The sequence below is a fragment of the Manis pentadactyla genome, chromosome 6 (assembly GCF_030020395.1).
Source record: "Manis pentadactyla isolate mManPen7 chromosome 6, mManPen7.hap1, whole genome shotgun sequence".
Classification (NCBI taxonomy): domain Eukaryota; kingdom Metazoa; phylum Chordata; class Mammalia; order Pholidota; family Manidae; genus Manis; species Manis pentadactyla.
Genome location: NC_080024.1, coordinates 112950080 through 112973446, shown reverse-complemented (window position 1 = coordinate 112973446; position 23367 = coordinate 112950080). Strand labels below are relative to the sequence as shown.

The 23367-nt window shown below is 39.9% G+C and overlaps 1 protein-coding gene across 1 annotated transcript in view; it reads left to right on the top strand.

Moving 5' to 3' along the window:
* The first annotated feature begins 1664 nt into the window (after nt 1-1664).
* The window catches only part of LOC118909943 (histone-lysine N-methyltransferase SETD2-like), a 42491-nt gene continuing 20788 nt past the window's right edge, over nt 1665-23367 (top strand). The window contains 1 exon segment of the mRNA XM_057504332.1: nt 1665-1716. Coding sequence (XP_057360315.1) covers nt 1665-1716 — 52 coding nt within the window.

Below are 23367 nucleotides of genomic sequence, written 5' to 3'. Positions count from 1 at the left end.
ACAATATCGTTGTGCCTAAGAAAGCTCTCAATCTGTTTTCTAAGGGTATTTGATGGGCAAGTGATCCGGAGAAGACAGTATTGAGAGAAGTTAAGGAACTGCCTTAACTTCACTTTAAGGAGAAATATGTATATTTTTAAGTTCATCCTAAGAATCCTAGGTGAGCTGTACCATCTGTATATTGCATTGCAATATATGTACGATTTGCATTGCAAGTTACACTTCTAATTCATCCTGACTTTTCTTAAAAAAATTTCAGTTGTCATTTGTACAATAAATTATCTTCTGTGTATGTTCATACATTGGTATGTTGGGGAGATAAAACATACAAACCAAACCACTTGTGAACAAGAAGGATTTGAGACTAAAACATTCTAAAATGAAACACCAGCAGTGTCAAACACACAGTGGTCAGAAGGTTTGGCAAGAAGTGGGTGTTTTGGGTCTAGAGCGATCAGAAAAGGATACAGAAAGAGCTGTGTCTTGGGCAGAGTCTGGAGGAATGGATATAGTATCGACTGACAGGGAGAGGAAGAAGAGTTTGTGGGCCTCAGAAGGTGAAGGGGGCTTCATGCCTCAAAAGGAACGATTATGATTTATTTAAAAGAAAGATAATTTACAGTGTCCAGATTGGCCAGTGTGGACTGTCTGCTCTCCGCTCAAAGCCCCTTCCAGGCTGGGCCACTTTCTTCATGATACAGTGTGATTCCTTCTCTGTGAAGGTTTCCCTGATTTTACAACCTGAGTTTTTTCCTTTGACTTCCACTTTCCTTGGCTCTTCTGTAAGTACATATAAAAAAACAGATTTTGTTTTGTTTTGATGATCCAGACCTTAGATTTTGCTGTTTCCTATTTATTTATTTAAAAAATTGAAACATACATTATATTAGTTCCAGGTGTACAACATAATGATGTGATATTTGTATGTACTGGGAAATGACTACCACAGTAAGTCTAGTCAACATCCATCACCACCTAGTTAAAATTTTTTGTGTGTGATGAAAACTTCCTAAGATCTACTGTCTTAGCAACTTTCAAACGTACAGTACAGTATTATTAACTACAGTCACCATTATAGTCATAAAAACATTTTTGTATATTTTTCACAACTTCGTTTCTGTCTTTAAGTAACACATATGTTCTTAAAAGGGCAGGAACAGTCCCTAGTTCTCTTTATTCAGAGTATTTTTGCACTGTGGTCATAGCTTTTTAACTTAAATGATAATTAGTCTGGTGCCTGGCATGGTACTTGACCATGGTTAAATGCATACCCAATAGTCCTATTTGTAGGAGTGAGTCTGTGTGTGAGCAGGCAGCTGCTGAGCAGAGCAATGGGGTAATAAAAGCAGCAGTCAGAGATCATTCTGGTTGCAAAGGGAGATTTGCAGATGGAAAGCCCTGGAGTTCTCACTGTGAAGAAGAGGGAGACCTGAAAGCCACGGGAGGGAGCTGGGTGGGCTGCATAGGAAGCACGGGGCCACCCACAGTCTGACCCAGGAAGCAGAAGAGCCCCAGCCTCTTTGCCCCCACATCCCCATTCCTCCAAGTGTGTTGCAGGTTCCCCTTCAGTAGAGCTGATGGAGGTTTTGAAAATCACCATTAGAGAGTGTGTGAATTGTTTCAATCAATTATTTTAAAGAAGAAAGAATGCTGCTGTTGTTGAAATGGTGAAGTTAGCAGGAGAACCAGGGGTGGGTTGGGAACAGGATGGGGCAGGTAAGTTTGGTTTTCACAATACTAAACTGAAAGACAATGGAGGTGCCATGTGCTGAGAGGGTCTTTGAAGGGGGCCAGGAGAAAGCCAGGTAGGGTATGTTTAGCAGTTACAGGGGTGCCAACAAAGAGCATGAGACAGGGTGAATAAATTAAGCACCATGACCGTGGGCTACACCCAGTGAAGAGTCAGTGGGAGAAACCAAGAGAGGGTCTGACGAGGGAAAACCAGGTGTCACAGTAACAGGGAAGCCAGTGGTAGACCTGAAGGGGAGCTCAGTGAAAAGTCTCATCAGTGGCTGATGAAAAATCCCAGCCAAGAACTTGCCTAGAAAGAGGCAATCTCAGTGGTAACACTAAGACCTCTTGGTAGTGTTTTGCCTTCTGTTTTAGGTATGTATGGACATTCCCCTTTCATTTGAATAGTGTTTTATAATCTATAAAGCATTTCCACCTTATAACATTGGTAAACATATTTTAAGGATAGTTTTTTTATAGGAGCATATCTCCAAGTGAAGAAATGTTTTAGGTCCATTTAAAAACCAATGGACTGTTCTCATACTTCAAAGGGGCTCTTACAACAAGTAGTATAAATATATATATTATCTAGTACTTCAGCAAAATGAAGGAAAAACAGTGAATTAGAAGATACTTGGGAGAAACAAAACTCTTCAGTTCATTCACACCTATCATTTTTTTGCACTGTTTCTTTCTTTAAGAATAGTGCTTTAGAATAATTTATTCCTGCTTTAACTTGCAAATACATTTTCCACAGTAGCAATGGAAAAATGAAACATTTACTCCCAGCTCATCAGAGTTGCCACTGCTCTGCTCCCCAGGCCTGTCTGCACCTTTTTTGGGGGACATCACTACAGTCAGGCCCCTCATCAGCATCACCTGCTGAACCTTTATTTTGTGTTGATTTCAGCTTATGTCTGAAGCACTCTCTTAATGAAGCTAGATATTGTGGAGAACACTGCTGCCTCCCTTCTGAAGATGGATCTTGAATGATGGAAGTGAGATCGCTGCCACAGTTAATAATTGATTAATAAATTGTTTAGAAAGTATCGGGTCGGGGATGGGGGTGACAGAGCAGCAATGCGTGCATCTTTTTTTTTTTTTTTGTCACCATACCTACCTGAAGAGGACATGCAGCTAGAGGGACAGGCAGGCAATACAACACTTATATGCCCAGTGTTTTGGTGTGTAAGCTGTTATGATAGCTTTTAAGATTATGATAGATTTTTAGATTAAGTCATTGTTGCCTGGCTCCCTGTTCTTTTGAGGGGGGATGAGTTAAGGAACAAGGCATTTTTGCTGGGTGTACACTTGATACCAGTTGTGTGCTGAGTGTAAGGGGTTGATTAACACAGACATAACCCCTGCCTTCACGGAGTGTATAGTCTAGTGAGAGGGCAGATACTAAACAATCTTCTAAATAAATGCAAAAGGCACACTTTAAGTTAACTATGATAGAAGTCCAACAGGAATGCCTAATATGGGTTTGTGGGTCAGAAAAGGCCTCACTGAGGACAAGTAACTGCTAGGAGGGCAAAAAGAAGTTCAGGCAGAGGGAAGCACATGTGTGAAGCCCCCAAGGCGGGAGAGAGCTCCGTGCATCAGTGGGCAGGAGAGCCAGGGAGAGGGCATGGGCTGGGGGTTTTGCTGGGGAGGGGTAGTCAGGGCCAGAGTGGGAAGCCCTGGGAGGGCCATGTCAAGGATCGCGCATTGTTTTTCTTGCCGTGGGAAGGCTTTGCAGAGTCCCAGCAAGGGTGTGACATGATCTACTTTACTGCTTGATATCAGGAGAGGCCCACTCTAGCTGCCAGCTACAGAATACTATGCAGGTGGCAAGACCAGTCCCCACGCTGTTATAGGCGTCCAGGTGGGAGTCATGGTTCTTGGATCACAGAGGTGGGTGTGGAGATGAGTGCAAATGGAGGGACTTCAGGAGTATTTTGGAGGCAGAATTTACAAAACTGCTGGTGTGTTAGAGAGTAAGGGAAAGAATCTGAGATTCTTCCTGATCTTTTAGCATGAGACACTGAGTGAGTTTTCATAGGTGGGGGAGACTGGGGAGAAGCAAATTTGTTATCTTTGCTTTAACCATTTTTCCAATGAAGGCTACTAGATATAAGCTATTTTTAGGGATAAAGATTGGTGTTGTCAAATGTGTCAGGCACCTACCACTGTGGTAGGTAAATGGTTTTGGAGTTTTGCAAATGTGGGATTTATTTCTCTATTCTGTGGCCGTGTGCTTTGTGGCTCTCTAGCTCACACCTGATCTAATGACTCTTCCTGGATTCGAACAGCCAGTCCATCTGCAAATGGAAACATGCACTCAAATAGAAGAGGTCCAGAACCTGCCATCTTCAGTCCTAACCAGCAAGGTCTCAAACTGTTGGACGTGCTGTATGGACCATTCTTATTCATTTCCCTATGTCGTGGTGCCCAAACACTGATCCTAACCCCAGGAGATGCCTCAAGTTCCTGAAAGGTCTCTGGCCCTTCTGTTAGGAGCCTTTGCTTATTCCTCATGCTTCCTTCTTTTCTGAGCACTTCAGATGTTAAAACGAGACTTTCTTGAGTGACAACATTTAAGAAATCGCTTTGGTCCTTGTTAGTTTTGTGATTTCTTCTAAATAAAGGCCGTGGAGCAGATTTTAGACATGATTCCACGCCTGTGTGAATGGATCCAGATTAGCACTGATGCCAGTTCAAGGCCCAGTTCATAGATGACAAATATTCTGCCATGGCCTTTGGTTTCCTAGATCTGATCTGGCCATGCATGGTACACTGACATGGTGCTGTTTGGCAAATGGAATTAAGACCTCAATCTAGGGTCACCAATTTGGATGTCTCAGAGGGCAAGGCAGGTAAGGGAACTGAATGAAGCAGGCTGATAGAGGGAAACTCACAGTCTCGTCTTGATTTCTCTTTAGTTTCCTCACGTTTGAGAACTGAGCATAGGTACTTCTCTGCTGTAACACATTCTTGAATTATAGGGATAGTAAAAAGGGAGAAAAATTCCCTCAGTGCTGTGGGACACTAGGGAGTAGTGGAGACTCTGGCAAACTAGGGTTGTTATATGGTCTAAAAGAGCAGCTATTACGTAAAAAAAAGTCAAGTTGGTAATCTGTATTTTTAAAAATGTGAAACCTCCCTTAGTAAAAATACTGGCTCAAACTTTTTAGGACACTGCTTAGGTAAACAGAATATATTTGCTGACCAGATAGAGTTCATAGGCTGCCATTTTGCCATCTCTACTTGTGGGCTTAGCTCTGTGATTAGCTGACTGTACTTTCCTTTTAATCAGATTGCTCTTCTTACTCACCATGAATACCTTTCTTATTTATCATGATGGAGAATATCAGAAAACATTCCAGCTTCCTATTCCACTGATTCTGCCCATTTAAGTCTGACTTGAAGTCCAGGCGTGCAGAACGGGGAGCTAGGCCAAGCCCCTGACCCTGTAAAGTACATACTCCTGTTGTTTGTAGAGTTAACAAAATTTGGGTAGCTCTTAGGCTTTTTAAAGCTTTCATTCATGTTTCTATGGAATATTTTTACATATTCCCATTGTTAAAGTGTTATCTTTTTCTCCAGTCGTCTTAAGAGTTTGTGTAACTTCTAGACACTCTTACATTTTGTATGATTGGTGGCAACAATGTCTTCCTTTGCTTGTGGGCTTTTGTTTGTACCTGCCTTTCTTGTGAATTTTCCTCCTCCAGGAAGCCTCCAAGTCTCCCTAAAACTGGATCCCTCCCCTTCCCCACTGTGTGCTCCCCCCACCCCCACCATGTGCTGCTGTCCACTGTTTCACTCTGAAGGGCAGATCCTTACTTCTCTGTGTTCCCTAGGGAACTTTTTGGCTTAAGTTTAGTACGTCTTTCCAAACCCTAGAAATTTCTGGACACGTGTTAGCCAACAGTAAATTAAGGTTGAATGGTTTTGAGTTCATTATTAGCAGGCTTATACAGAAAAGAAGTGTTACAAAATTCCTAGCATTTTATGATTCTGTGATTCAGTTAAGACTTGGGATTTAGTTCAAAATATGAGCACTAACCTTTCAGCCACTCACTATTATTTTCGTGGTTATATATCAAAAGGAAATATAAAGGCTCTTCTCTTTTTGCTTTATGGCAAAGAATATTCTTTAATTCCCTATCATTATGCTGTCTGTCTTGGTCCTAGACATTATCAAGGTGAATTATTAGGACGTCAGCATAGAGCTTCCAAATCCAAACTTATGCAATCAATTTTTGAGGATGGTTAGAACAAAGATTGTTTCCCCCCTTTTCTTCAGAAACTGTGAGCTTTCTGTGTTTATTCCCAGAAGATGTAGGGATGTTTTCTGGCCAGCTTAATACATGTAATTGAGCTTAGAATAGGAACTGTTGAGGTTAACAGACCAAGAACTTGAGAAGCCTCACCCAGTACAGGACAGCATCCTTTTGCTAAGTGTACTTGGAAAATTGCCATACTTATAGGTGATTTACAAGTTGATGCAATTTTGTGTAGGGCAGTGAATATATTTCATTTGTTAATTGAATGCCCCAATTATTTGGTACTTTTTAGAAAGATAATAGTGTAAGTCACACTGCTGGATGCTGCATCCATGTAACTAAGCATCTGTGAATGGGCGCCAGTCCTGCGGATGGACCCTGTATATGGTACAGAAGTGTCTCCACTTCCAGCTGTTGCCATCATTGTGTTTTGTGTGAATGGCAGTGCCCATCCATTTTACTTCAGCTGATCATTAGTAATCTTTTAGGGCCACTTTATTCTTCTGTGAGGACAGGGAGAGTATCATTGTCCGCTTTTTCAGAACCTTGCATCTGTGTCCAAAACAATGCCCATTGCTATGGAGTAAATGGTGAGAGAAGGAAGACAGGACCCTGTGAAGGGAACAGTTACACATTAACCACTAACATGAGGCCCTGGTGCAAGGTTAGTAGACATCATTTTAAATTGGGTTTATGTCCAAATAAGTTGTTTTTCAAGAACTGTCTAGAACTTAGAGCTCAGAGTAACTGTAACTTCTATCACAGGCCAGCTGTAGCTTATGAAGAAGCTTCTGCTGTTCCACATTTAGCAATTTAGACTCAGCATTTCTTTTTAACTTTAGGGAGTTTGGAAGTAATCTAGTTCAGAATTTTGTCGATCTCTACTATAAACAGATGATTTTTTGTTGTAAGGGGCCATCCTGTGCTCTGTAGGATGGCTCTCTGGCCTCTACCCTCTAGATGTCTGTAGCACCTCCCCCCACACTGAGGTGTGACAAACAGAAATGTCTTCAGACATTTCCAAACATCTGCTGAGTAGGGGAACTTGCCTCTGGCTAAGAACCACTGATCTAATTCAGCCTGTTTATAGATGACAAATCAGAGGTCCAGTTACATTAAGCAATATTCCTAAAGCTAAAAGTCATTATGTCAGAAGATGCGTTAAAAACCAAATTATCTAACTTGAAGGAACCTCTTATCAATTCAAAACTCATTTTTCTTTTGTGGAAAATAGTTCTTAATGATAGTAAATGGTGCCTCTTGATTCTCTCTTGGCCTGACTAGCCAAATACAGCTGCCACTCCTGTTAATCAAACTGTAGCAAGGATGTAAAGTATTAACAGTACTTTGAAATCTTAACTTTCAAAGTAATTGAAATGTTAAGACATTGGTAAGTAAGGAAAATTTATAAAAATTACTTGGTTTTGGCCTCTATCTTATATGGCTTTATACTCTGCCTACCTCATAAATTTGTACTAATAATGAGGATAAAAGATATCCTTGTCACATGTATTTCTAACCTAACTCCTTACTGCAAGGATGCCAAAACAGTTTTACCTAAAACAGAAGTTCAGGGAAAGCCCTGATTTGTCCACATGTATGCCTCTGAGTAGTGGCAGAGTTGGAACTATGATCTGTCTGTCCTGAACCCACTTACCGCAGGTTTTTGGCAAATCACATTAACCTCTGTTTTCAGAGCCAGATTTTGCAATGAAGTTGTGTTCAGTAGCTTGGCGTGTTTTATTCTAGAGCCGTAAGTGTCCGTGTGCTTGCACAGTTGGGAATTCTGATGCCAGCAACATAAATATCTGCTAAGTACGAGTATGTTCATTCATTCCATAAGTATTTATTCCAGTGTCTGCTTTGGTCAAGGATGTGCTAATCTGTGGATGTGAGGTATATGAGAAGGAGCAGACACCGAGACCCCAGGAAATTCACAGTCAGGGAAAGAACTTCAAATTTAAGGCTCCTTTGTATCACATTAGAAAAGATGTGTAGGTTTATTCATGCATATTTATTCATTTAACAGCATTTTTGAGTCCCTGTTGCATGGCAGGCATTGGCATCAGCTACTCTGTCCTTTTTGCCTAGGAAATACCCAGAATAAAGCTGGGAGGAAGGGATGATGTGCACTAGTGGAGTGGGCCCTCAGACTCTGCAAGAGAGGAGTGAGAAACACTAGTGCCTGTGCTGGCAAGGGAGCTGCCCTGCTTTTAAAAGTTAGTGAGAGTGAGAGTACCTTTGTAAAGTCCATAACTGACAAGCATTATTGTTCTGCTTCACAGATGGTACCTAGGAGCTGACTGTGGAAGGTCGCACCCTGGCAGGACTGTTACCGTCATGCCAGGTCTAGTCATTGTCAGCCTGATCATATAGTGCTCCCTCCAGAGACTATGCGTTACAGATGGAAAAAAATGTCTGAGCTTTTAATCAACCCCTTGTAGGGATGAGTGATGTGTTCAGGATAGTGCTATTTCTGTGTTGTTTATGTGGCCACTGCTGGCATATGGCACAAAAGAAGAAAGAGTTCACTTTGTGGAAATTAAAAATCTCTGTTCACATCTTTTAATGTTCTCATTGAATTTCATATCACACGTGAAGAAAATAAATTCACCAATTATATGAACTTCTTCATGAGCATTAAAGTTTTCCAAGTTTATCCAGGCTGTCACTAAAAATGTCAGTCAGAACCTAAAATAAAAAAGAAATAGTATATAAATTATTCGATTGATGATTTAATTCACTTGCATTCTTTAAATTGTCCTGATTTTTACCTAATCCACTTCAAAGATTCCATAATGAAGATTCCTATGGTTAAGTAAATGCACAGTTCCCTTTTTAGCCTTCCTTAGGATCACACATTTGTACAGCAATGAGGACTCTTTCTTCTGGGACTGAAAATGAGGACAACTTGTAAAGAGTGGACAGTAGATTGAGCTGTTTGTCTGTCTGTCTGTCTATCTATCTATCTATCTATCTATCTATCTATCTATCTATCTATCTATCTATATTCACAGAGTTTGAACTTACTCCCACCCCTTGCCAAGAATAAAATAAAAGCTTTAGTGAATGGCTTTGGATGCACTTATCACCTGTATTCAGCCTGTATTCCTTTTTTACTTGTTTGTTGGGCCTATGTAGAATGAACCGAGGTAGAAGAAAGTTCATTGTTTATGGAAGGATTACGACTTTAGCAAGCCTTTGATAACATATATTTTTAGCACTCCCTTAGTATCCTGAGATAAAATTAGTAGGTAAATGAATTACCTATATATATTTTCAAAAATGTCAATATAATGCCTGTATATAATAAATAAGAGAAACAATGGAAGGTAATTTATAATACAGTGATATTTCAAAACGCTTGGACTTGAGTAGTCTAGAAAATAAATTGAAGCAGTTGGATGCTTGTGCCTATGTTAAGATTCACCAATAAGAATGTTATCGTGGAGATTGTATCAAGGAATGGGATTCTGCACAGCGCTGTGCTCAGCGACATTTGTGAAATAGTGAACAATATTTGGTAAAGTTCCATATGAGACAAAGTAAAAACCTTTACTCAGTTTACACAGAGTTATATTCCTGGGGAAGACAGGAAATACTAAACCATGCAAAAAAATAATTTTTTATTATATGTAAAATGAAATTATGCCCAAGGTTTAGAGAGCAAATAGGTTTTTTTTCACATACATGGATGTCAAGTGAGGCTAACTCTCACCTTAAAAAGTGAGTGTCTTTGCACTATCTCATTCCATTTTTTACAAAAAGGGCATTAGTTTTAGCATGTGGGGTTTACCTGTGTACGGCTTGGCTATCACAGTCCTTGTATGTCAACTGCATTCCCTCCTCATTTTCCCTTTATTTGTATCTCCTAAGCTGCCCTCTTGCCCAGGGCAGTTGTTGCTATGGGTACTTTTTGAGGTTTGGTGTGAAAGGGGAGTGGGATTGGATTCCAGTACACTCTTAAAGCTTGAATATGGTGTACGAAGCAAAAGAAATAAGACTAAAATTTCCACGAAGTATTATTTTAATGCTATTTGACAGCAAGGCAACATTCAGAGAATGAAATATAAGGTGAATGATGATGTCTATAATGGTGCTTGTAAGTGAAAGTTAGTATGTGTCACATGCTGATATTACACAACCAAACCCCACCAGGCACATGACATTTTGGGGTTTATTGTTGATTTGGTAGCCATTACTGTTCATGAGAGATCTAAAGGTATGAAGTCTTTTTCTGATGTTGCAAGCTAGAGGTGAGAGTGGGCTGACACAAGAGATAACTTAAAGTTAAAATTGTGTCTTAGTCACATGTGCCATCCTTAAAATGGAGGGCACATTATAAGCCTTAGCTTCTGATCCTCAACAGTGAGGATGGGGGAGGTGTGGGAACCTGAGGGCCGTGGCTTAGTGGGTTTGATCTCTGTCACTTGGCTACATTGGGAACAGAATTCAAAGCCTGGAGCCTCTCTGAACCTGCATTAGATAACAGTTCTCAGGAGGTATAGATGGAGTTTGGGGATAAGCATTAAGGCATTTTCTTGATTATTGCCTGTATGTGTAGAGCTCCTGGTAAGTTTCCCAAGCTGTTTACAAAAACCAGACTCATATTTTTATAGTCATTCTTCTTTGATATCATCTCTGACCTTCCACTTTTTGTCTCTTGTTTCATTTTGTCTATAGGCTAAGTGTAAAAACATCTGGGCAAAATGCACTTAGTTAGTTTATCAACTAATGTGGGCTTACACCTATATCCAATGTGAAGGAAGCAGAGAAAATTGGCATATTGTTTAAGGCTCAGTCTTTGAATCTTGGAAGGTTTATTGATAGTCTAATTTTTTGGTAGAGTTAATGTAAAAGTATTTTTCAAAATTATGATGCAGACCACCCTAACTTAGGATAATTTTCTCCATTTCTTTTTAGCACCATATAAGGTGTATTTTTAAAATGTTTGGTATTACTGTAGTCTTTTATACTTTTATAACACATCATGTGGATTTGTTATTACTTTTTTAAAACGTGCTAGTATTGCTCTACGGTAATTACTCAAGGGCAGTTATCAGTGGCAGTTAATGCCATTTAAAATATTTGTCTTTGTTTTTATTTACAAACTTTTTAATTGAATAAAAATATGTTTTACAAGGCATCTATTCAGAATTTCTGTAATAGAAGAAATGGTTTTATAGGTGAACTAAAGTGCTTAGTGTTTTGAATATTTCTATGTATTATGTAAAGGAAATTCATATGAAAGGTCTTTTGGGTTAGCTGAATAAAATTTACTGTTATTTCTCCATTAGCTATATTACCTAAGAGTCATTTTCTAAGATGTAAGTATAGTGAAACTTGACATTTTGCTAGTTTTTGAAAAGATGACAATGGCTAAGCTTTGTTTGCTAAATTCCAGTGAGTAGACATAAAAATGAATTGGCAGTAAATGGTTATGGCTGACAATTAACATGCAGTTCAAAACCCCTTAGAACAAAGCCACTTAGACAGTTAGGTGGCAGTGTTTGCTTTTCCTTTCTAAATGTTCGGCTAAGTGTAATTAAAATATAATGAAATTTCATGTGGCCTTATTTAGATATAGTCAGAGTAAAAACAAATAGGAAAAGTAATTAGAAACCAGTTTGAGGTGAAGACCCAGCCCCCATCTGTCATTGAAACATCTCTTCCAGCACAGAAGCATAAAGCGACTGGTTGTTTTAGGTTGCTGAACAAACACGGGTGCTCTCTAGTGTTGCTCAAGGCAGGCCTCAAGGGTCAGGAACCTCACTGTCTCTTGCGGCCAGGCAGATAACTTGAGCAGGTGAAGTGGCCGGGTTCAGGTGGGTGGGGATCCTGGGCTGGTGGAGCATTGGTGCACACCTGCAGGGCCTGGGAGGATTGGTCTCTTTGGGAAGGAGTTTGTTTTTTTTTGTCAGGCTTAATTTTTTTTCCCTGTAGAAGCCAGCAATACAATTATTTAAAATGTGTGTAAATTTCTGGGTTTTAAATTGTTTGAGACACAAAAACAAAACATCTGCAGGCTGAATTGGGTCCAGATGGTCAGTCTGAGTCTTTTGGCATATGCAACAAGAGTGGGGAGGCAAGGAAATTGGGGAGAGAAAAGGCTATTTCCACAAGTTTAGAGCATTCTTCTTTGCATGTGCAATGTATAGTGAATTTATCTTGGACTCAGCTCTGTGAAGAAGCCCTAAGCCTACATGATGCCCTGGTGGTCCTTGTCATTGGTATTCTGACCCCAAGACTAGGGAAGGGACACTCCGCTCAACCCCTGCTGGCAGGGCATGGGCAGTGCTTGTCCCACCTGCAGGGGAGGAAGGTTCTCCAGCTCTCTTCTCTGCACTGAGCACTCGAGCATCTGCACCATTTGTTCCAGACAGGGCCCTCTGAACTCATAGCGCTTGGTATCTGAAGCAGTGGTTCCCGGATTTGGGGCTGTTTTATATATCAAAAAATCTTTATGTGATCTTACAGAAAGTTGCTAACTTTTTATTTTCTGTAAAGAGACACTAACCAAGCCAGCTAACAGACATTACCTCCTCCTAAGAAGATAGTCTTAACAACAAAATGGTAGGAGGGAACATCATCCCCAAACAATAGGTTTTATATTCCAAGAAAGGACAGGTGGCAATCTTTAGAAAACAGACAGAGCAGAAGGGAGTTATTATGATGCTTCTCCAATGTGAAAAGTTTAAAAATAATTTTAAAAGTGATTTTATTGTTTCATATCAATTCTTTTCTTGACATGGATTTTTCAACTTAAGGCTCTTTGGGTGGTATTCAAAATAGAGACTGGATGTCCACCTGTTCGATGTCTACCCTTCCTAGTCTCGGATGCCCACGACAAGGACCACCCGGGCATCATGTAGCCTTAGGGCCTCTTCGCAGAGCTAGTCCATGATCAATTCATTATATGTCACATAAGCAAAGATGAGTGCTCTAAACTTGTGGAAATAGCCTCTTCGCTCCCCCGTTTCCTTGCCTCCCCATCTGTTTGAGTACATTGATTTTTTTTTTTGTAACAATTTGAAAAAACCCAGTTACACATAGTTAATGACCAAAGAGGGTGTGGTTAATGCTAGTTTGCTCATCCTGTTTTACTTGGCATAATACTTGGCTGCTTGTAGGTTTAGTATTTTAAAAATATAATGGTGTTTCTTTGCTATTGTGAATGCTTGTTCCCGCGGGATCTTGTGTCGTGGTGTTCAGAGGTAGGAAGCACACTGTGTGCACCTCTCCATGACTAGGCCTGTGGACGGTCCACCCGGTCCTTCTCTGCGTAGCCTGCCCCTGATACACTTCTCTCCTCACCTTCTCTGATGTCTTGGCTCCTCTGAGTTTCTTCTTAGTTTAGTTTGTCTTTCCATTCATGCTTTAATAGCGTTTTTTTGTTGAATTTCTCAGCATAAAATGCCCCAACTGGCTCTGATTCCTTGCTCAATCTTTTGTAGCTGAACTTATTTAATGTACTGCAGCTTCCTCAGCTGTACGGTAGAGATGGCACTAGGGTCCTTGTGAAGACGTAATGACTTTCTAAGTAGGAAACATTTAAAACATAGTAGCGGATAGCTGTTGTTTCCGTAACTGTCAGAAACTGATCATTAGTTGTTGTAAACACAGATAAACCTTAATATTGCCCAAAATAGGTGGTATTTTTAGTTACACACTGCAGAATTTTATGGTTTTTCCCAAAAAGGGTAGGGAAAGACATGCTGAGGAACACATTTTCTTAAGGAATGTCACTGCCTTTGCTTGTCTGTCACAGGAGTAGTTTTCTCCCTCTATCAGAGATTGCTTCTTTGGTATATGGCTGCCACCTGCACATGAAATCCACACCCTTCCCAGCCCCATCTACAGAGAGCAATTTGGACTCGTAGTGGGTGGGACGAGAGGTGCCAATAAGGGTCTTACCAGGTAGGTGGTGACAGATGAGGTGCATGGATGTCCAGGCTGAAGAAGGGACTGTTCATCTCCCACTGGGTGACACCTTGCACCCAGGCCCAGAGTAATTGTCTAATGCAGCCAAGGATTCCTCTGGAGGCTTGTGTCAGTCCAAACTGGTTTTCCTGATGGGCTCCGTGAGGCTTTGTATTGCCCAAGTGGCGGCTCAGTAAGTTTTTTTTTTTTTTTTGAGAGGGCATATCTTATATTTATTGATCAAATGGTTGTTAACAACAATAAAATTCTGTATAGGGGTCTCAATGCACAATCATTAATCAACCCCAAGCCTAATTCTCAACAGTCTCCAATCTTCTAAAGCATAATGAACAAGTTCTTACATGGTGAACAAATTCTTACATAGTGAATAAGTTCTTACATGGTGAACAGTGCAAGGGCAGTCATCACAGAAACTTTCGGTTTTGATCACGCATTATGAACCATAAACAATCAGGTCAAATAAGAATATTTGTTTGATTTTTATACTTGATTTATATGTGGATCCCACATTTTTCCCTTTATTATTATTATTATTATTTTTAATAAAATGCTGAAATGGTAGGTAGATGTAAGATAAAGGTAGAAAACTTAGTTTAGTGTTGTAAGAGAGCAAATGTAGATGATCAGGTGTGTGCCTGTAGACTATGTGTTAATCCAAGCTAGACAAGGGCAATAAAACATCCACGGATGCAGAAGATTTCTCTCAAAACGGGGGGAGATGTTCTAAGCCTCACCTCTGTTGATCCCCAATTTCTCACCTGATGGGCACCTGTGACTGTGCCTGTCTTAGGTTGTTCCTCCCTTGAGGAATCTTACCCGTCTCTGGCTAACCAGTCATCTTCCGGGGCCATACAGGGAGATGTAAAGTTGGTAAGTGAGAGAGAAGCCATATTGTTTGAAAAGGTTAGCGTTTTACTTCTTTGCAGATTTATGTCCTGTGGCTTCTATGCCCAGCATTTGTCTTGAGGTATCTTTAGCACTTGGAGGAATTATGATACTCGGTAAATTCGATATGAGGCATGAATTCTATTTAAGGGTTGTAATTAGGAAGGAAGAAGAAAAGCTATAGAGGTAGCAGATGGAAGAAAACATGGGAAGATTGATTATTTCTTTGACATATCTTCTTGTAGAGTAACTTCAGCATCTATAGGTTTTAAACTACTAATTAAATTGCAAACACATATTAACATAATAGGAATACAGTTACATAACCAAAGCAGATCTGTAATTACCAGCCATCTCCAGTGAGGCCAAGAAAACCAGTTAGGCCCCCTAGGCATTTGTGAGAATTTGTCTATGATATGATGGATATTGTCCAACTGTACTTGAACAGTCTGAGAGAGATCAGACAAATTAAAACAGCCCATTCCTGGGAACTGTTCACATCCCATATGTTCTTTTAACAGTAGATAGTCTGTAGTTGTAAGATTTTGGAGTGCTACAACTTGCACTTCTCCTAATTCTTGGTTGAGTTCCAACAGTGTAGATCCAATCAGATTTGTTTTTTTACTGTATGCACAGGCCAGCTTAGATATCTCCTTCTTCATTCCCATGGCACGTCCAGGAACTGGTGGGATGAATGCAGCTACAACTGCAGCATCGCCTGGATCTTTGTTGAGGTTTTTTGATGATCATCTTCTGGTATGACTCTTCCAGAGAGTGCTGATGTTGGAAGTTCTTCTTCATATTGTATCTTAGTTCATTTTCTGGGTAGCCAAATTAGGCTTTGATCCTCTGTATAAATACAAAGAGACCCTTTGCCCACACTTTGATCTGCGCTTTATACCATTGTGTAGAACTCATTGGAGGTCACCACACAGGAACTGCTTTTTTTTTTTTTTAAAAAAGAAAAGAATATTATCAGGAAAGTGTACCTCCATAGCCAATCATCTGACACCCTATAAGTGATCAAAGTTAAGGATATTTAAAGCATGCATAAAATCGTTGATTTACAGTTAGTTTTATCCTATCATGGAGTGATCCCCCTTTTCTTTCTTATTTTTTTTTTTTGTTATCTTTAATCTACACTTACATGAAGAATATTACATTTACTAGGCTCTCCCCTATACCAGGTCCCCGCTATAAACCCCTTTACAGTCACTGTCCATCAGCATAGCTAAATGTTGTAGAATCACTACTTGTCGTCTCTGTGTTGTACAGCCCTCCCCTTTCTCCCACCCCCCCCATGCATGCTGATCTTAATACCCCCCTTCTTCCCCCCTCTTATCCCTCCCTACCCACCCATCCTCCCCAGTCCCTTTCCCTTTGGTACCTGTTAGTCCATTCTTGGGTTCTGTGATTCCACTGCTGTTTTGTTCCTTCAGTTTTTCCTTTGTTCTTATACTCCACAGATGAGTGAAATCATTTGGTATTTCTCTTTCTCCACTTGGCTTATTTCACTGAACATAATACCCTCCAGCTCCATCCATGTTGCTGCAAATGGTAGGATTTGCCCTCTTCTTATGGCTGAGTAGTATTCCATTGTGTATATGTACCACATCTTCTTTATCCATTCATCTACCGATGGACATTTAGGTTGTTTCCAATTCTTGACTATTGTAAATAGTGCTGCGATAAACATAGGGGTGCATTGGTCTTTCTCAAACTTGATTGCTGCATTCGTAGGGTAAATTCCTAGGAGTGGAATTCAAAAAGTCCATTTTGAGCATTTTGATGAACCTCCATCCTGCTTTCCACAATGGTTGAACTAGTTTACATTCCCACCAGCAGTGTAGGAGGGTTCCCCTTTCTCCACAGCCTCGACAACATTTGTTGTTGTTTGTCTTTTGGATGGCAGCCATCCTTACTGGTGTGAGGTGATACCTCATTGTAGTTTTAATTTGCATTTCTCTGATAATTAGTGATGTGGAGCATCTTTTCATGTGTCTGTTGGCCATCTGTATTTGTTTTTTGGAGAACTGTCTGTTCAGTTCCTCTGCCCATTTTTTAATTGGATTATTTGATTTTTGTTTGTTGGGGCATGTGAGCTCTTTATATATTTTGGACGTCAAGCCTTTATCGGATGTGTCATTTTCAAATATATTCTCCCATACTGTAGGGTTCCTTTTTGTTCTATTGATGGTGTCTTTTGCTGTACAGAAGCTTTTCAGCTTAATATAGTCCCACTTGTTCATTTTTGCTGTTGTTTTCCTTGCCCAGGGAGATATGTTCAAGAAGAGGTCACTCACGTTTATGTCTAGGAGGTTTTTGCCTATGTTTTTTTCCACGAGTTTAATGGTTTCATGGCTTACATTCAGGTCTTTGATCCATTTTGAATTTACTTTTGTATATGGGGTTAGACAATGGTCCAGTTTCATTCTCCTACATGTAGCTGCCCAGTTTTGCCAGCACCATCTGTTGAAGAGACTGTCATTTCGCCATTGTATGTCCATGGCTCCTTTATCAAATATTAATTGACCATATATGTTTGGGTTAATGTCTGGAGTCTCTAGTCTGTTCCACTGGTCTGTGGCTCTGTTCTTGTGCCAGTACCAAATTGTCTTGATTACTATGGCTTTATAGTAGAGCTTGAAATTGGGGAGTGAGATCCCCCCTACTTTATTCTTCTTTCTCAGGATTGCTTTGGCTATTCGGGGTCTTTGGTGTTTCCATATGAATTTTTGAATTATTTGTTCCAGTTCATTGAAGAATGTTGCTGGTAAGTTGATAGGGATTGCATCAAATCTGTATATTGCTTTGGGCAGGATGGCCATTTTGACTATATCAATTCTTCCTAGCCACGAGCATGGGATGAGTTTCCATCTGTTAGTGTCCCCTTTAATTTCTCTTAAGAGTGACTTGTAGTTTTCAGAGTATAGCTCATTCACTTGTTTGGTTACATTTATTCCTTGGTATTTTATTCTTTTTGATGCAATTGTGAATGGAATTGTTTTCCTGATTTCTCTTTCTATTGGTTCATTGTTAGTGTGTAGGAAAGCTACAGATTTCTGTGTGTTAATTTTGTATCCTGCAACTTTGATGTATTCCGATATCAGTTGTAGTAGTTTTGGAGTGGAGTCTTTAGGGTTTTTTATGTACAATATCATATCATTTGCAAATAGTGACAGTTTAACTTCTTCTTTACCAAACTGGATTCCTTGTATTTCTTTGCTTTGTCTGATTGCTGTGGCTAGGACCTCCAGTACTATGTTAAATAGCAGTGGGGAGAGTGGGCATCCCTGTCTAGTTCCCGATCTCAGAGGAAAAGCTTTCAGCTTTTCGCTGTTCAGTATAATGTTGGCTGTGGGTTTATGGTATATGGCCTTTATTATGTTGAGGTACTTGCCCTCTATTCCCATTTTGCTGAGAGTTTTTATCATGAATGGATGTTGAATTTTGTCAAATGCTTTTTCAGCATCTATGGAGATGATCATGTGGTTTTTGTCTTTCTTTTTGTTGATGTGGTGGATGATGTTGATGGATTTTCGAATGTTGTACCATCCTTGCATCCCTGGGATGAATCCCACTTGGTCATGGTGTATGATCCTTTTGATATACTTTTGTATTCGGTTTGCTAATATTTTATTAAGTACTTTTGCATCTACATTCATCCGGGATATTGGTCTGTAGTTTCTTTTTTGGTGGGGTCTTTGCATGGTTTTGGTATTAGGGTGATGTTGGCTTCATAGAATGAGTTTGGGAGTATTCCCTCCTCTTCTATTTTTTGGAAAACTTTAAGGAGAATGGGTGTTATGTCTTCTCTGTGTGTCTGATAAAATTCCGAGGTAAATCCGTCTGGCCCGGGTGTTTTGTTCTTGGGTAGTTTTTTGATTACCATTTCAATTTCTTTGCTCGTAGTTTGTTTAACTTTTGTGTTTCTTCCTTGGTCTGTCTTGGAAGGTTGTATTTTTCTAGGAAGTTGTCCATTTCTTCTAGGTTTTCCAGCTTGTTGGCATATAGGTTTTCATAGTAGTCTTTAATCATTCTTTGTATTTCTGTGGAGTCTGTCGTGATTTCTCCGTTCTCATTTGTGATCTGTTGATTTGTGTTGATTCTCTTTTTCTCTTAATAAGATTGGCTAGAGGCTTATCAATTTTGTTTATTTTCTCAAAGAACAAGCTCTTGGTTTTGTTGATTTTTGCTATTGTTTTATTCTTCTCAATTTTGTTTATTTCTTCTCTGATCTTTATTATGTCCCTCCTTCTGCTGACTTTATGCCTCATTTGTTCTTCTTTTTCCAGTTTCGATAATTGTGATGTTAGACTATTCATTTGGGATTGTTCCTGCTTCTTCAAGTGTGCCTGGATCGCTATATACTTTCCTCTTAATACTGCTTTCGCTGCATCCCTCAGAAGTTGGGGCTTTGTGTTATTGTTGTCATTTGTTTCTATATATTCCTTAATCTCTATTTTAATTTGTTCGTTGATCCATTGATTATTTAGAAGCATGTTGTTACACCTCCATGTGTTTGTGAGCCTTTTTGTTTTCTTTGTAGAATTTATTTCTAGTTTTATACCTTTGTGGTCTGAAAAGTTGGTGGGAAGAATTTCAATATTTTGGATTTTGTTGAGGCTCTTTTTGTGGGCTAGTATGTGGTCTATTGTGGAGAATGTTCCATGTGCACTTGAGAAGAATGTATATCCTGTTGCTTTTGGATGTAGAGTTCTATAGATGTCTATTAGGTCCATCTGCTCTACTGTGTTGTTCAGTGCTTCCGTGTCCTTACTTATTTTCTGCCCAGTGGATCTATCCTTTGGGGTGAGTGGTGTGTTGAAGTCTCCTAGAATGAATGCATTGCAGTCTATGTCCCCCTTTAGTTCTCTTAGTATTTGTTTCACATATGCTGGTGCTCCTGTGTTGGGTGCATATATATTTAGAATGGTCATATCCTCTTGTTGGACTGAGCCCTTTATCATTATGTAGTGTCCTTCTTTATCTCTTGTTACTTTCTTTGTTTTGAAGTCTATTTTGTCTGATATTAGTACTGCAACCCCTGCTTTCTTCTCGCTGTTGTTTGCCTGAAATATGTTTTTCCATGCCTTGACTTCTAGTCTGTACATGTCTTTGGGTTTGAGGTGAGTTTCTTGTAAGCAGCATATAGATGGGTCTTGCTTTTTTATCCATTCTATTACTCTGTGTCTTTTGATTGGTGCATTAAGTCCATTTACATTTAGGGTGACTATTGAAAGATATGTACTTATTGCCATTGTAGGCTTTAAATTCGTGGTTACCAAAGGTTCAAGGTTAGCCTCTTTAGTATCTTACTGCCTAACTTAGCTCACTTATTGAGCTGTTATATACACTGTCTGGAGATCCTTTTCTTCTCTCCCTTCTTATTCCTCCTCATCGATTCTTCATATGTTGGGTGTTTTGTGCTGTGCTCTTTCTAGGAGTGCTCCCATCTAGAGCAGTCCCTGTAAGATGTTCTGTAGAGGTGGTTTGTGGGAAGCAAATTCCCTCAGCTTTTGTTTGTCTGGGAATTGTTTAATCCCACCATCATATTTGAATGATAGTCGTGCTGGATACAGTATCCTTGGTTCCAGGCCCTTCTGTTTCATTGTATTAATTATATCATGCCATTCTCTTCTGGCCTGTAGGGTTTCTGTCGAGAAGTCTGATGTTAGCCTCATGGGTTTTCCTTTATAGGTGAACTTTTTCTCTCTAGCTGCCTTTAAAACTCTTTCTTTGTCCTTTATCTTTGCCATTTTAATTATTATGTGTCTTGGTGTTGTCCTTCTTGGATCCTTTCTGTTGGGGGTTCTGTGTATTTCCGTGGTCTGTTCGATTATTTCCTCCCCCCATTTGGGGAAGTTTTCAGCAATTATTTCTTCTAAGATACTTTCCATCTCTTTCCCTCTCTCTTCTTCTTCTGGAACCCCTATAATACAGATATTGTTCCTTTTGGATTGGTCACACAGTTCTTTTAATATTGTTTCATTCCTGGAGATCCTTTTATCTCTCTCTATGTCAGCTGCTATGTGTTCCTGTTCTCTGGTTTCAATTCCATCAATGGCCTCTTGCATCCTATCCATTCTGCTTATAAACCCTTCCAGAGTTTGTTTCATTTCTGTAATCTCCTTTCTGGCATCTGTGATCTCCCTCCGGACTTCATCCCATATCTCTTGCGTATTTCTCTGCATCTCTGTCAGCATGTTTATGATTCTTATTTTGAATTCTTTTTCAGGAAGACTGGTTAGGTCTGTCTCCTTCTCTGGTGTTGTCTGTGTGATCTTTGTCCGCCTGTAGCTTTGCCTTTTCATGGTGATAATAATAGTTTGCAGAGCTGGGACGAGTGACGGCTGGAAGAACTTCCCTTCTTGTTGGTTCGTGGCCCTCCTCTCCTGGGAGAACAGCGACCTCTAGTGGCTTGTGCTGGGCAGCTGCACACAGACAGGGCTTCTGCTTCCTGCCTGGCTGCTGTGGAGTTAATCTCCGCTGTTGCTGTGGGCGTGGCCTGGCTCGGGCAGCTGCTCCAAAGTGGTGGAGTCGCGTTGGAGGGGGAGCGACCGGGAGGCTATTTATCTCCATAAGGGGTCTCCCTGCTCCCTGCAGCCCAGGGGATTAGGGTACCCTGAGATCCCCAGATTCCCTACCTCTGGATTAAGTGTCCCACCCTGCCCATTTAAGACTTCCAAAAAGCTCCCACCAAAACAAAACAATGACCAAATAAATAAGTAAATAAATAAATAAAATAGATAAATAAATAAATAATGGCTGCTCATTTTTCTTTATTCTCCGGCACCAGCCTCAGGCATCTGCTCACTGGTCTTGCTGCCCTGTTTCCCTAGTATTGGGGTCCCTATCCCTTTAAGACTTCCAAAAAGCGCTCTCCAAAACAAAACAGCAAAAAAAAAAAAAAAAAATGGCCGCTTGCTTTTCTTATGTCCTCCAGTGCTGGGCCTCCGATACCCCCTCACCATTCTTGCTGCCCTGTCTCCCTAGTATCCAGGGCCCCGCACACGCACTTTGTCTTCGCTGTGGTCCAGATGGCTGGGGCTGGGTGCTCGGCAGTCCTGGGCTCCCTCCCCCTCCCACTCTGCCTACTCTTCTCCTGCCAGGAGCTGGGGGGAGGGGTGCTCGGATCCCACCAGGCCAGAGCTTGTATCTTACCCCATTCGAGAGGTGCTGGGTTCTCACAGGTGTGGATGTGGTCTGGATGTTGTCCTGTGTCGTCTAGTCTTTATTCTAGGCAGAGTTGTCTTTGTTATATTTTCTTAGATATATGTGGTTTTGGGAGGAGATTTCCGCTGCTCTTCTCACGCTGCCATCTTGGCCCCACCCACTCAAGTTTTTTTTTTTTACAAATTGTGTGAATGATATTAAAATAATTGCATAATCTTAAAAAAAGGAGCTGTGTTTGAATTTTCACTTGCTAGATACTTTCTCTTTACTAAATGCTTTTTAAATACCAGAAATACAGTTTCAGAATGCGACCCATCTTCATTTACTGTAATAAGTTCAAAATTGTATTCTTGTCTCTTATTTTGCATGATTTGGATTATTTCTTTAGCCTAAGAGAGAAAATACTATTGATGAATATGTATTGTGAATATGTGGGTTTTAGTACTAGAATTATCTGGGTTCAAGTCTTGGTTTTGCTCAATACCTACTATCAGATCTTGGAAATAAATAAACTTTTCCTCTTCTTTATTGAGATAATATCCTTGGGGGTTATTATAAAAACAATCAAAAGGAAAACTGAATATAAAATACTCATGTGATCTGGTAATGTACTAGCTGCTGTGGAACAAAAATGATAGTCCCGTCTCAATTTTTACAATGTTTACTTAGATTTTACTCCTCCCAAAGTGAAAGTTACCTTAGTTTTTCAAATGCTGCTACTATTAATCATTTTTTGAGATTTGTGATTAAAGTTATTACACCAAACACACTTCAGTGCTTATTTTTAGCACCGAGAACAGTAAATTGGGTATTTAGGCACACATGTCACAAATTTTGCATCAGACCTGTCACTTTATTAATAATACAATTTTAAAAATAAAATTTTCCTTGACCCTGGACTGATTTGACCCTTTTGCTTTATATTTCCTCATACTGCACACACATTACTCCCTTTCCCCTTTATATGTCAGGAAGGGTGGGACAACTGTTTTGGTTATCTTTGCCAAAAGAAACCCAAAAATATTTGTTGAAACATGTGGGAAGCAGAATATGATGAGTGGAAATAAGACCGATGGTCAGCTAAGCTAGTGTCACATTAGAGAGGCTGTTTGTTCATGTATCATGATCATTTCTCAATATCAAAGATAATCCTGGAAGTAACAGTTCATATATTTTATAAACAAACAGACATGAAGGAAAGAAATCTACATGTATTTCAAAATATTGCAAATAATCAGTTCTACAAAGAGTGAGCCACATCCTTCTGTATATTGCGGGGAATCTCATGAGATTATATTTGCATTTATTTTCATGAGATTATATTTGCAAAATGTGTCAGCAAATGATCCTTCCCTGTATCTCATAT